Here is a 12,779-nt window from a genome sequence, read left to right as displayed (position 1 = left end):
CTCATTTTTAATTTATATATAATATAAAACCCAAAGGAGACTCTTACGAGTTCTGTAGGCTGCATGTTTCCAGGTTATCTCCCCACTGGGCACACCTACTTGTAAATTGCCTTGCTGATATTAATCATTAACTGTGTGGCATAGATTAATCTATTGATCTGTCAGCTGCCCTCTTTAACAGCATAAAGCGTGCATTTAAATGTGACCGTCTGGCTCCATAGCCAAAGAGAACCCTTACCCTGGCACTTTTTTTTTTATTTTTAAATTTTTTTAAATAGACATTACTTGTGTACTACTCCCCAGCCACTTACCCTCCAGCAAGGGGGTTTGATGGTAGCTGAGTGGATGCAATACGATCAATCCTCAGACGCTAGCTACCAGGCGCACGACTTTCCTGCTGCACGCGCTGTGAGCCAGCCTGCCTTGCTTGCAGGCGGAGATGGATCAGAATAGGCTGCCGTCTGTTTCATTCCCCTCCTCGCCTGTAGTATCCGTTGTAACCAAACCTGAGCTTGTTCTTCAGGGATTTCGGATGCATCCCCCGAAGTCTCGCATGTGACTTCAGAATAAGGCACAGGCTGGCTGCGCTCACATAGCCCCGAACCACATGTACTTAGTTAAACCAAGTGACTCTTAAAGGAGATAAAAACACCCTCTGGTAACTCTCTCTTTTTTCCTCTCTAAACTTTGTTGCCTTCTCTAGGACGACTGCAAACTATACCCGGAACGTAGGCTTTGTTCTGCAGCTTCTGTCCTCCGTCACCTAAACCAACTTCTAATAGTGGGCCCTGGATCCACCGTGAACTGGGGGTTTTCTGTCAAAGACAGAGACCTTGCGAAGGAGGGGAGTTCTGCACTCGGGCCCTGGGGCGCTGCTGAGGAAAGGGGGCCCCAGATGTTAACTCCACACGTGGTTCTTGGCTTTACCCACAAGTGATGGATGGCAGGAGAGATTTTATTCATTTATGGTGATGGACAAAACCTTTCCCCCTAGGCTGTGGCTCAGGCCCAGAGGACAGAGCCTGGAGAACGTTCCCTTCCCCTTGCAGAGATGCATCCAAAAATCAACTCACTCTCCTCCCCTTCTCCTCTGCCCTGAAAGCCGGGAGCGCTGCCTGTCGGAAAGGGACAGGAGCGTAAAACTCGCACTAGTGATTTGACGGGGAGACGGGTGCCTGGCTCGTCTGCAGCAGGTTTAGTGACTTGGAATGTTCTTGTTAACTGCGTTTGCCCTGGTCTTAGCACCACAGGCCCCAGCCCGGTCCTGGGGCTCACGCAGGACCTGTGGGTTTCTGAGCTCCAGCCAAGCCTCCCCCGCGAGACAAGGGAGAGGAATCAAACAGGGACAAGCTGGGCTGTTTCAAAGGAACCTAAGGGAATTAAACACCCTGTACGGGGGAGAGTTTGGAACCGGGGGGCGTGGGGGCTGCCTTCTGCAGCATCAGCAAGAGACTGAGCTGGGGCAGGAAGCAAACGCAAAGCTGGCAAAGGGCTTATCGCCCCTGGGCATTCGGCTGGTGCAAAAATCCCAGGGCTCTCGACCCAGATCCCACTGCCTCCAGGGGAAGCTGGAGCCCACGTGCTGCTGCAGCGCTGCTTCTAGACTAGCAGGTTCTTGGGGGTGGGGAGTCTGGCCCTGGTGAGGGCTGTTTAACCAGCTGTTCCCCCCCCCCCCGCCCTTTCACTTCAGGCACTTTCTGCTGCCTGCTTCCCCCTCCTGCCAGGGGCCTGGGCGCTGCGGGAAGGCCAGGCAGAGCCGCTGGGCTCCTTGGGCCGGGAGCAGGTTTGCAGAAAGGCCCAGGCCAGGCTCCTCCGCAGGAGGGGAGATGTCTCAAGGTCCCGCTCCTCAGGCAGGGCCCCAGTCACGGCTGTGTGAGCGCCCGGGGGGGCTTTCAGGGCCGGCTGCGGCCTCGGGCCTGGGTTTGAGTCGCGCTCTGGGAGCCGGGGCGAGGAGGAATCTGCTCGGAGGGAGGTGCCCTGGCCTGGCCTGAGCTGTGTTAAAACCCTGCCTTAGACCCAGCCCCTCCCTGCCAGCCAGCACTGACGGAATCAAACTTTAAGTGCCACAAACCAGCCCCTGGTTTCTTTCCTCTTCATTGCGCTCATGTTCCCCTTGCCCTGGGCTGGGGGAGGGGGATTGAGGAGCTTAAGGGGGGGTCCCAAAACTCTCTCCCTGGCAGCTCTGTGGAATGAGCCGGAATGCGCCCCTCCCACTGTTAACCACCGTGCTTTCCACGGGGCCAGCCCCAGTTTGCAGACAGGGAAACTGAGGCACAGAGAGGGGGGAATTGACTTGCCCAAGGTCACCTTGCAGGCTGGTGGTAGCTCCGCTGAATCAACAGCGGTTCGGTTGAGGCCGGCTGGGCGCAATGAAGCTGCTTCGCTTTCTGTCTCCAGGGGCGAGTTGGGTTAACAGGTGGGAGAGCTGCAGTTTGATGTAGATTTGCTGCTGGGGGTGCGGGAGGCAATTGGACTCTGCACTGCTGTTGTGCAAATCATTTTATAGGCGAGTTTGCAAAGGGCGGCTGTTACCCTCACGGCATCGCGCTGCAAACATACCTGCACCAGCTGGCAGCCTGCAGCGTGTAACAGCTTTCTGCTTGAGAATCCCCAGCGCCACCCCCACAAACCCAAAACCAGCGCGAGACAAAGCAGGCTGCTCCCTCTGGCAGAGGTGCACAATTTCCCCCCACCTTATGCTAGGCTGGGACACAGATCACAGCGTTTCCTGCTGCGTCTCCCTGCCAGCAGCACCAGGAGGCCCCTGAGACGTACGGTATCCGCCTGCAATTTTAACACGCTTTGCCCTAGGCCAGGCTGCGGGTGCTCGCTTGCCTCTCCCTGCTGCCAGAGAGGGAAGCAGATAAATAAGGCTTGAACTTTGTGCCAGTGGGCACTGGGCCAGCCTGGGCACTGCTCCCTGCCCGCCAGCCTGCGCCACAGGGCAGGGGACAAGGACACTCACCAGCCATTGTTCCCACTGGGGCTTGTCCATGAGCCCGGCCTGCCGTGTTTGAAGAGCGAGAGCTGCAGGGGACACCAGAGCCGGCTTCACCGCTCGCTCCCACCTCTGAAAGGGCCTCGGGATTTGTCAGCAGAGACAGCTGGGGAGTGCGAATTGGGAGCTGGGCGTCAGGACTCCTGGGTTCTATCCCAGCTCTGGGAGGGCAGTGGGGTGCAGTGCTCAGAGCAGGGGGTTGGGACTAGATCCGGGAGAGGTGGTTTGGGTTGGGCACGGGCAGGGTTATTCACAGCATCGATACCCATGAATGTCAGACCCCAACCCCAGAGACTGGCTGACAAATGCAGACTTGTTGGAGAGAGAGTGAGTGTGTGTGTGTGTGTGTGTAAGAGTGAGTGTGTGTGTGTGTGAGAGACAGAGAGAGAGAGAGAGAGAGAGAGAGTGTGTGTGTGTGAGAGAGAGAGAGAGAGAGAGAGTGTGTGTGTGTGTGTGTGAGAGAGAGAGAGAGATGCTCTTTTCTCCACAACCAAGCGGGTGAGAAATCGATTCATTCTTTAAACTGAAACCTGCGCGTCTCCCTGTCCCGGTCTGGGGTGCACCCAGGCTGTCGCCCCGTACCCCCGAGTGCCTCCCCAGACCGTGCCACTGGCCACGACAAGCCTGAGCTCTGGGTACTGTGCAGCCCTAGGCCGAGGCGTTGTGGGGTGCTGGAGCCTGGATCTCCGCTGGCTTCCCCCAGCCTCGGTTACCTGGGCCAGTGCCTCCTCGCCCAGCCCCAAGCCGTGCGTGTGGGACAGGCCAGCCCCGGCCAGGCCCACTCAGCCGGACGGTCACCTTCATTGCCCCTTTAAGGCGTCGCCAGTCAAGGGTTTGTTCCGTTATGCGGCTGTTCACACACTAACCCCGGGTGGTACCAAGCGGAGGCAGGAGTTTGCGTGAATTCCCGGCTCCGAGGTGACGACAGACGCAGCGAAACGGCTCATCCTAGCAAGTGGGGGGCCCGGGCTTTGCTCATGGCGGCTGTTACCCCCCGGCGCCCGTCCCCTCGGCCCGGCTCATGCCCAAAGCCCCTGGGCCCTTTGGCTCCACAGGTGAAAGGGGTCTCTGCCCCTGTCTTTTATAGTCCTGTGAGCCGCTGGCGGCTTCGGCAGGGGCCCCGCGAAAGGCCGTTGAGTGGAGCTGTGACAAAGGCAACGGGAAGGCGGCTCCGGGCTCTTCAAATGCAAACTGCTCCGAGTCCTGCCAGCGCCTCCCCAGCGACCCTGAGGCCCATTTAATGCCCCCGCCCGTGTTTAGGCCAGGCCTGTTGGATGCCATTTGCCGGGGCAGCACTGCCGGGTTTTTGAGCAGATGCTAACAGAGTCGGACAGGGAGCTGCTGAATTTACCCATCACAGGGCCCTGGACATTTCACCATCCGGGTAGCGACGGGCCGGGTTGTTAGTTTTCAAACGAGCCTCCACAAGGCAGGTCGTGTGCGAAGACTATTGCAATAGTGTGTAGGGGTCAACTGGGGGGGGGGGAGGGGTTTGGTCTCACACACATAATAACATGACTCCAGGAGCTGGGGCTTTAGGAAAGCCAGGAAATAGTGCAAGGCTTGATGTACAGGCAGTCAAGCTGGTGGCACTACAGCCCCTGCCAAAGCTGGGGTAGAACCCAGGAGTCCTGGCGCCCAGCCCACTGCTCTGTTAGTTCAGTGCTGGTCAATCCCAGTGGCTCCAGCTAACGCCAGGCCCAGGGAGGGCAGCCAGTGGCCAGGTGGAGGGCTAGAGCTGTGTATGAATGGCACGAGGGTACCCCCTAGCGGTGGGAGACAGGGTAGCCCTGCTTTCCACCAGGGCAGCTAGCCAGAGACCCTGTCAGGGGAGCAGGGGCTAGTGGTTAGAGCAGGGGGGGTGTGTGGCTGAGAGTCAGGACTTATGGGCTCTAGCCCTAGCTTGGGGGGGATGTAATGCTTAGCGCAGTGTGATCGTGAGGCAGTTGCTATACCGTTCTGTGCCTCAGTTTCCCCCTCCAGCAATGAGGCTGAGCCCAATGCCCCCCCCCTTCAGGTGATTTGTGAGCTCCCTGCTAAGGCCTCCCCTGTGCCCCAGTGACTTTCATTGGCACACAGACACCTAAGTCACTTAGGCTCAGGTGCCCAGCCCCCCCATTGCTGGCACCTAAATCCCATGGGGGCGCCGGGCCTGAAGCACGTCCGAAGCTGGTCCCGTGCGAGGGGGGGGGCGGGGGATGGGCCATAGGGCGGCAGCAGCTCCAGGCTCCTGGCCCTTCGCCCTCACCCCAGGGGCTCCCTGCTGCTGCGGGACGGGACGGGACGTGCTGCCCCCCAGCTGGGGACGCTCGGCCTGGGGGGGTCCAGCCTTGGCCTGTGCTGGCGTCGAGCAGCCTGTGGGGGCAGGAGCCTGGGGCTGGCTTTGCCCTGCCCTGGGCAGGGAGTGTAGCTGGCCCGGGGTTTGAGAGGAGAGCGTAAAGGCCGAGCGCTGGCTGGCCAATAACGCACCCCAGGGGAGGCTGCGATTTCATGGCTAGACGGCCCCGTTCATAGGAGTTGTATTACGGCAGCCGTTAGAGATACAGAGACTGAGATTGTCCACATGGCGCGCTGGGTGCTGGCGAGATCAGGGCCCTGTCGCGCCGGGTGCTGCCCAGACCCCGACCGAGATCAGGGCCCCGTCGCGCCGGGCGCTGCCCAGACCCCGACCGAGATCAGGGCCCCGTCATGCCGGGCGCCGCCCAGACCCCGGCCGAGATCAGGGCCCCGTCGCGCCGGGCGCTGCCCAGACCCCAGCCGAGATCAGGGCCCCGTCGCGCCGGGCGCTGCCCAGACCCCAGCTGAGATCAGGGCCCCGTCGCGCCGGGCGCTGCCCAGACCCCGGCCGAGATCAGGGCCCCGTCGCGCCGGGTGCTGCCCAGACCCCGGCCGAGATCAGGGCCCCGTCGCGCCGGGCGCCGCCCAGACCCCGGCCGAGATCAGGGCGCCGGGCGCTGCCCAGACCCCATCGCACCAGGCCCTGCACTGACGCGCTGTGAATAAAGTCTTTGCCCTAAGTGCTCACAGTTCTACCAGACAAAGGGAGGGAGGGGAAACTGAGGCATGGAGGGCAAAGTGGCTCAGCCTAGGTCACCCTGCAGGCCAGTAGCAGAGCTGGGGCCAGCCCCAGCCGTCACGGCCCTGACGTTTAACGGCCCCGACCCAGCGCATCGGTTTCCCAATAGCTTTATTGTGAGCAGGTTACACGTGGGCTGCAGGTAATACTGACATCAGCGAATACACCACTTGGTATGTGCGACTAACCAGCCCCCCCCCCACCGCCCCCCCGCCCCGGCCACGGCCCAGTGTGCGGGGGGGGGAACGATCCCCTGGGCGATAAACATGCCGGGGGCGGGGGCAGGGGGGGGCGCAGGCAGCGAAGAGAAGCTACAGAGACAGGTTTGTACCGCGGCTCTGCCCCGAGCCCCCAGTGTTCGGGGGGGGGGGAAGAAGACGTCACCCTAAAAGCCCACCTGGCTCGTACCAAGGCAGCGTGTAGCTGTGGGAACTAAACCGCTGCAGCCAGCCGGGCCCTGCTCCGCTTCACCCGCCTGCACCCGCCGAGGCCCCAACCCCGGCCGGGCGGTGAAATCCCTTCGGGGCTTTCGGGGCGTCTAGTCCTCTACAGCCGTGCTAGGAAAGCCGGCCTGGTTCCTCGGCTCGGAATTGCTTTTTAAAGCGCTGGCCACACACCTCGGGGCCAAGGCCTCTGCCCGGCCACAAACGCCTCTGGGGAGGGGTCGGTATCGAAAACCGTTTTGTCGTTGCAGGTAAAAGCGATATAGCGCTAGGTAGGTACATAGAGCGAGGAGGTGCTGCCCCCTACTGGCCAGGTAGGGTAATTAATCCATCCACATTTCCCAGCCTGGCATTTTTAGGAAGGTTTTTTTAAAAAACCTGCTCCCTTTAAAATCGAGTCTAGAAACAGAGCCCCAGCTGCTTCCATCACAGAAATAACACTGAGTAGCGAGAGCTTTTTTAAGTGGGGGAAAAAATCCAGAGGGGAAACTGAGGCACAGAGCGACACTGTGACTTGCCCAAGGTCACACGCACAGGAGGAGTCTGGGTCTGTCACCTGATGCTGGACGGAGAACCCACAATGCAGCAAAGAGCCCCCCGCCGTCTCCAGCCAGATGGGGGGATGGGAGGGGAGCCCCCGGCTCGCGTGACTTTCCATGACGTGTAGGAATGGCCCCGGATGGGAATCCGGTGTCTGCCGGAGGCAGGCCAGGGCGATGCAGCTGCTGCTGGAGCGGAGCCTATCAACCCGGCCATGGCAGGCCCCGTGGTCGTGGATCCTTCCCCGCAGGACCAAAGCCAGTGGAGACACAGAAAACGCAGCTGCCAGATTTCCGCTGCCAAGCTTGTCTCCGGCTTCCTTCGTCTCGTGTCCGTGCTGCCCCCAACGCCCAGCAGCAAGCAGCAGCCGCCCCCGGCTCCGGCTGGGGCAGAGGTTCCAGTGGCTCGGCTCGGCCCACAGGAGGGACGGGCCTGCGTGAGTCTCAGTGCTCGGGGTGGACGGGTTCCCTTGAGACCCACCCCCTTCCTCCCCCCACATCTTGATCGGTGTCTTCGGGGCTGCCGGGGGTGGGGGCCGAGGGGACACGGCAGGTCCCTCCTCCGCTACTGAGCCTCGGTGGGCAGGACGGCTGCTGCGGCCTCGGCTTTCGGCGGCTTTGGGGTCCCCTGGAAAGAACATTTCGGCTTCAGTGTCGACCTTGGCCCCGTCCGCCTGCTCCCTGGCCCCATTTTACAGCTGGGGAAACTGAGGCCTGGAGTGGGGACGGGACACGCCACTGGTCATGCACAACAGATCCAGAATTCGGACCCAGGGCTGCCGAGTCCCGGCCCAGGTCGTCTGCTCAGCCGTGCTCAGGGAACGTCTCTGAGAGCCGGGATAACGTCCCGGCCCGGGGTCCAGCTGGCTCCAAGCTGCACTGGCCACTCCAGAAGAGCCCAGCCTGTGTGTGGCCCACCCGACTCTGTCTGCATCTGCAGGTGTGTGTGTGTGTGACACGCTTCCCCACAGACCCCCTGGGTACCGCCTGCCCCCCAGGCAAGACACTGCCCCCCCATCCCACCCCCGAGAGAGGACACCAGGCTCTGCAGGCACTGGGCTGACCCACCCGCTCCCGCCTGGCAGCGACCCCCCCAGCCGTGCCGAGGGGCTGCCGGCCCCCAGCTCCGCCTGGCCCGCTCGCTGCCTCTGCCCCCCGGCTCCCCCTACTAGAGCCGGCGGGGGGCACCGGAAAACAGGGCCCAAGCCCAGGAAAGCTGGATACGCCCCTTGGCATGGCCCTGCTCCGGGGGGGGGGGAGGGTTACACGGCCCAGGCCAGGCTCTGTCTGCACCCGGGGGAGTCATGCGGGGGGGGGCACCCGTCACTCACCGGGGACGGCGGCTTGGCGAAGTTCATGTGGGCGTACAGCATGACGGCAATGTCGTTCTGCCCGGCCTCCAGCGCGATGGACAGGGCCGTGCTGCCGTCCTGCCGGAGGGACGGGGTCAGCGGCGGCCGGCGGGGACGGCAGGGGACTGACTCGCCCGGGCAGGGGCCCGTCTCCGCAGCCCCCCCGATGCGCCTGTCCCCTCTGGCTGCCCCGAAGCAGCGAGCACCCACCCTGGCCCGGCCCGAGACGTGGGGCTCCCGCCCGTGGGGGAATGGTACGCAGTGGGCTGATGCATAGGCCAATATGCAAATCAGGACATCGCCTCGTTAACACAAGCTCCCCCCACCCCCGCAGAGTACCTGCAAAGCTGGGGCTCCCCCGTCCCCACCTCGAGGGCCCCGGCCGGGCGTGGCACTCACGTGGTCGGCCAGGCCCACGTGGCAGGTGGGCGTGGCCAGCAGCAGGCGGGCGATCTCGGCGTGGCCATGTTCGCAGGCGCACATCAGGGCCGTCGAGCCGTCGGCATCCTGCAGGTTCACGTCGGCCGCGCAGGCCAGCAGAGCCCGCACCATGTCCTGACGCCCGTGGCTGACGGCCAGCATCAGCGCCGTCTGCCCCGCCTGCGGGGAGCCCGGGGTCAGGGCACTGTGGGCTGGATCCATGGGGGCAGGTGGGAAGGGGGAAACTCAGAGGGAGGGGAGAGATCCATGGGGTGGGAGGGGCAGGGCCGGGGGGCTGTATCTCAGGAGAGATCCATGGGGCGGGGGGGGGCAGGGCCGGGGGGGTCAAAATTCAAGAGAAATCCATGGAGCAGGGCTGGGGGCTGGATCTCAGGAGAGATCCATGGGGGGGCAAGGCTGGGGGGCCGGATCTCAGGAGAGATCCATGGGGCAGGGGGGCAGGGCCGGGGGCCGGATCTCAGGAGAGATCCATGGGGCGGGCAGGGCCGGGGGGCTGGATCTCAGGAGAGATCCATGGGGCGGGGGGGGCAGGGCCGGGGGGCTGTATCTCAGGAGAGATCCATGGGGGGGCAAGGCTGGGGGGCCGGATCTCAGGAGAGATCCATGGGGCAGGGGGGCAGGGCTGGGGGCCAGATCTCAGGAGAGATCCATGGGGGGGCAGGGCCGGGGGGCTGTATCTCAGGAGAGATCCATGGGGGGGCAGGGCCGGGGGGCCGGATCTCAGGAGAGATCCATGGGGGGGCAGGGCCAGGGGGCTGGATCTCAGGAGAGATCCATGGGGCGGGGGGGGCAGGGCCAGGGGGCCGGATCTCAGGAGAGATCCATGGGGGGGAGGAGTCCACAGGGGACAGGAGGGTTGGGGGAGCATGTTGGGGGAGGGGAGAGCGAGCGGGAGGGGCTGAGGGAGGAGTCCGTAGGGAAGGTGGGTGGGACGGGGGCTGTGTGGGGTGGAAGGGGTCGCACCCAGGCTAGTTCAGCCACCTCCCCGGCTGCGCACCAGGGTGCCCAGCGCGGCCAGGAAACGGCTGCTAGCCACAAGCCAGGGCATTTATCATCATCAGCCAGCGGGACCCCAGCCCCCTGCGCATCCAGCCCCCCCCCGGCCAGTCCCTCGGCCAGCCCCCAGCCCCCCGCACTCCCAGCCAGATCCCCCCCCCGCGCTCCCGGCCTGCCCCCGCCCACACCTGGCTGGCTTTGGCGTTGACGTCCCCCAGCTGCAGCAGCTGCCGGATGGTGGCCATGTCGTCGTCGGCGCGGGTGGCGGCCAGCGCCGTCAGCATGATGGCCGTGTAGCCCGCTTTGTTCTGCTTGTCCACGTTGCACAGGCCTGGGGAGGGAAACAGAGTCAGTAGAGGGGAGACCCCCCCCCGGGCTGGAATAGAACCCAGGCGTCCGGGCTCCACACTCCCCCCCACTCTAAGCACTAGCCCCCAACCCCACCCCCCAGTGCTGGAAAATAAACCAGGAGTCCAGGCTCCACACACCCCCCCCCCGCTCTAACCACTAGCCCCCACAGCCCAGCTCCCTGGGCTGGAATAGAACCCAGGCGTCCGGGCTCCACACCCCCCCCACTCTAACCACTAGCCCCCAACCCCACCCCCCAGTGCTGGAAAAGAAACCAGGAGTCCAGGCTCCACCCCTCCCCGCTCTAACCACTAGACCCCACAGCCCAGCTCCCTGGGCTGGAATAGAACCCAGGCGTCCGGGCTCCACACCCCCCCGCTCTAACCACTAGCCCCCACCCCCAGGGCTGGACCTCCCCGCCGGGGCCCCTCACCGGTCTCCAGGAGGCGCTGGACCACGGGGAAGTTGGAGTGCGAGACGCTGTAGTGCAGCGCCGTGTTCCCGTTCCCGTCCGCCATGTTGAGGACGAACTCCAGCAGGCGGGGCGAGAGGGCGCGGTACGCGGCCAGGCGCCCCCCCACGGCCTCGGGGGCGGCCTCCCTGTGGCACGACAGCTGCAGCCAGTCCTGCAGCACCAGGGTGTAGGCGGCCCTCTGGGGGGAGATGGGGAGAGGGGTGTCGCCTGCGGCCTTTGGGAGGAAGTGACATGGCCCCTGCTCTAACCACTAGACTCCACTCCCTTCTCAGAGCCGGGGAGAGAACCCAGGAGTCCTGGCTCCCAGCCCCTCCTGCTCTGACCACCAGCCCCCACTGCCCTCCCGGAGCCAGGACAGAACCCAGGAGTCCTGGCTCCCAGCCCCCCCCTGCTCTGACCACCAGCCCCCACTGCCCTCCCGGAGCCAGGACAGAACCCAGGAGTCCTGGCTCCCAGCCCCCCCTGCTCTGACCACCAGCCCCCACTCCCCTCTCAGAGCAGGGACAGAACCCAGGAGTCCTGGTGTGATGTCGCACTCCATATGCTTATGGAAATATGCTAATGAGTGTGACTATAATGTAACTGGAATACGTTTTATGCAAAAGGCCTCTTGTACGGGGTCATTACGAAGCTGCGCATCTCTCTGTCAGTGTGACAGAGGACGGATGGTTTACCCTGTATACGCTTTATACGGAGCAAAACGGATGATTTGGGGTTTGGATCCCCATGGGAGCTGGGGGTCTGGGTGCTGGAGACAGGTGACTTGCTGAGCTGCTTTCAGTTAAGGCTGCAGCTTTGGGGGCCGTGGTTCAGACCTGGGTCTGGGTTGCAGCAGGCTGGCGTGTCTGGCTCAACAGGGCAGGGTACTGGAGTCCCAGGCTGGCAGGGAAAACGGGCGCAGAGGTAGAGTCAGCACAACAGGCCAAGGGGGTCTCTGTGACCAACCCCGTCACCCCTGGCTCCCAGACCCCCTGCTCTGACCCAGGACAACGGGGCCCTGGGGTCTTTACCCTCTAACCCTAGTACAAGGAATGAACAGGAGCAAATCTTTGCTGTTTAACTCGCCGCCCCCCCCTCCCCCCCCCCCGTTTCTCTCAGCGGACATGAACGAGGCGCCTCATTTCACGTTGGGGCCACGGCAGTTTCGCCTCCTGGTGCTGCTCTGCTTCGCTGGCAGAATCCTGCCGGGGAATTTCCCGGTTTGAGCCCCTCTGCGGCCCCTTCGGCCGGGCTTCGCGTTGTATAACCCCTGGCCCTTCCCGGGGTGCTCCCTGCAGCTGGCCAAGAGGGCAGTGCGAAGGGAGGCAGTGTGGCCCAATGGGTAGCGCACTGGCCCTCAGGAGCCTGGGGATCTCCTCCCAGCTCTGCCCCAGGCCCGCTGGGTGAGCTGGGGCAGGTCACGGCCCCTCCCGGGCCTCAGCTTCTCAGATGATGAACCTGTGACCTGCTTTGCAAAGGGATCTGAGCTCTAGGGATTATTCTTGTTAATTCCTCTGCGCCCAGGAAGCTGGGCCGTGGCTTGCGGCCCTTGGCTGGCGGGGTGTGTGCTGGGCCAGCAGAAAGCAGCGAGGACCCCGGAGTCCTGCCTGCACCTGCTGCCTGCACCAGGAGAGTTCACTGTCGTCCCCCCCAGTCACTGCTCTGTGAACGGCCGTGGGTTTAGATCCTGCAGATCAGGCAGCAGCAGCCTGGGCTATCGCACCCTGAGGTTCCAGGTTCGAGACCCGCACACGGGTCCCTTCTCTCTCCCTACCATCTCCTTGTCCATGAGCATGTCCGGGCTCTCCAGGTACTTCTGCAGGGTTTCACAGGCCGCTAACAGCTCCAGGCTGAGTCCTGTCCTGCAACGAGAGGTGGGAGCTAGTGGGGTCTTCCCCATTTGGGGGGGATCCTGAATCTGGGGGGGATGGAGCAGGGGGTCTATAGGGGGCAGTGCTGCTCCTGAGCCCTGCAGAGGTGGCTGGTCACTGAAAGTGGCACCCAAGGGGTTATGTGGGGTCTAACGGGCAGCAGGGCCAGGGCAAGGCAGCCGGAGGTGAGAGCTGCCCTCCCCGGGCGCGGCCGCGGGGGTGCAGGACAGACGGAAGCCAAGGGGCCAGCCGCTCAGGGCA

The 12,779-nt window shown here is 63.4% G+C and overlaps 1 protein-coding gene across 3 annotated transcripts in view; it reads right to left on the bottom strand.

Moving 5' to 3' along the window:
• Positions 1 to 6,064: 6,064 nt before the first annotated feature.
• The window catches only part of KANK2 (KN motif and ankyrin repeat domains 2), a 28,020-nt gene continuing 21,305 nt past the window's right edge, over positions 6,065 to 12,779 (bottom strand). For 2 of the 3 annotated variants that reach the window (XM_044995110.1, XM_044995111.1), the window contains exons 7-12: positions 12,422 to 12,509; positions 10,627 to 10,882; positions 10,034 to 10,176; positions 8,808 to 9,008; positions 8,388 to 8,486; positions 6,065 to 7,684 (exon numbers count right to left, since the gene is read on the bottom strand). In XM_044995110.1, the coding sequence (XP_044851045.1) occupies positions 7,622 to 7,684; positions 8,388 to 8,486; positions 8,808 to 9,008; positions 10,034 to 10,176; positions 10,627 to 10,882; positions 12,422 to 12,509 (850 nt within the window). In that variant the 3' untranslated portion in view covers positions 6,065 to 7,621. The remainder of the gene's footprint in view (positions 7,685 to 8,387; positions 8,487 to 8,807; positions 9,009 to 10,033; positions 10,177 to 10,626; positions 10,883 to 12,421; positions 12,510 to 12,779) is intronic. The other variant, XM_044995112.1, reaches the window with a different exon arrangement.

This window comes from Mauremys mutica, chromosome 20 (assembly GCF_020497125.1).
Source record: "Mauremys mutica isolate MM-2020 ecotype Southern chromosome 20, ASM2049712v1, whole genome shotgun sequence".
NCBI lineage: Eukaryota > Metazoa > Chordata > Testudines > Geoemydidae > Mauremys > Mauremys mutica.
Note: the sequence above shows the minus strand (reverse complement) of the source record. Positions and strands in the feature narration are given on the sequence as shown.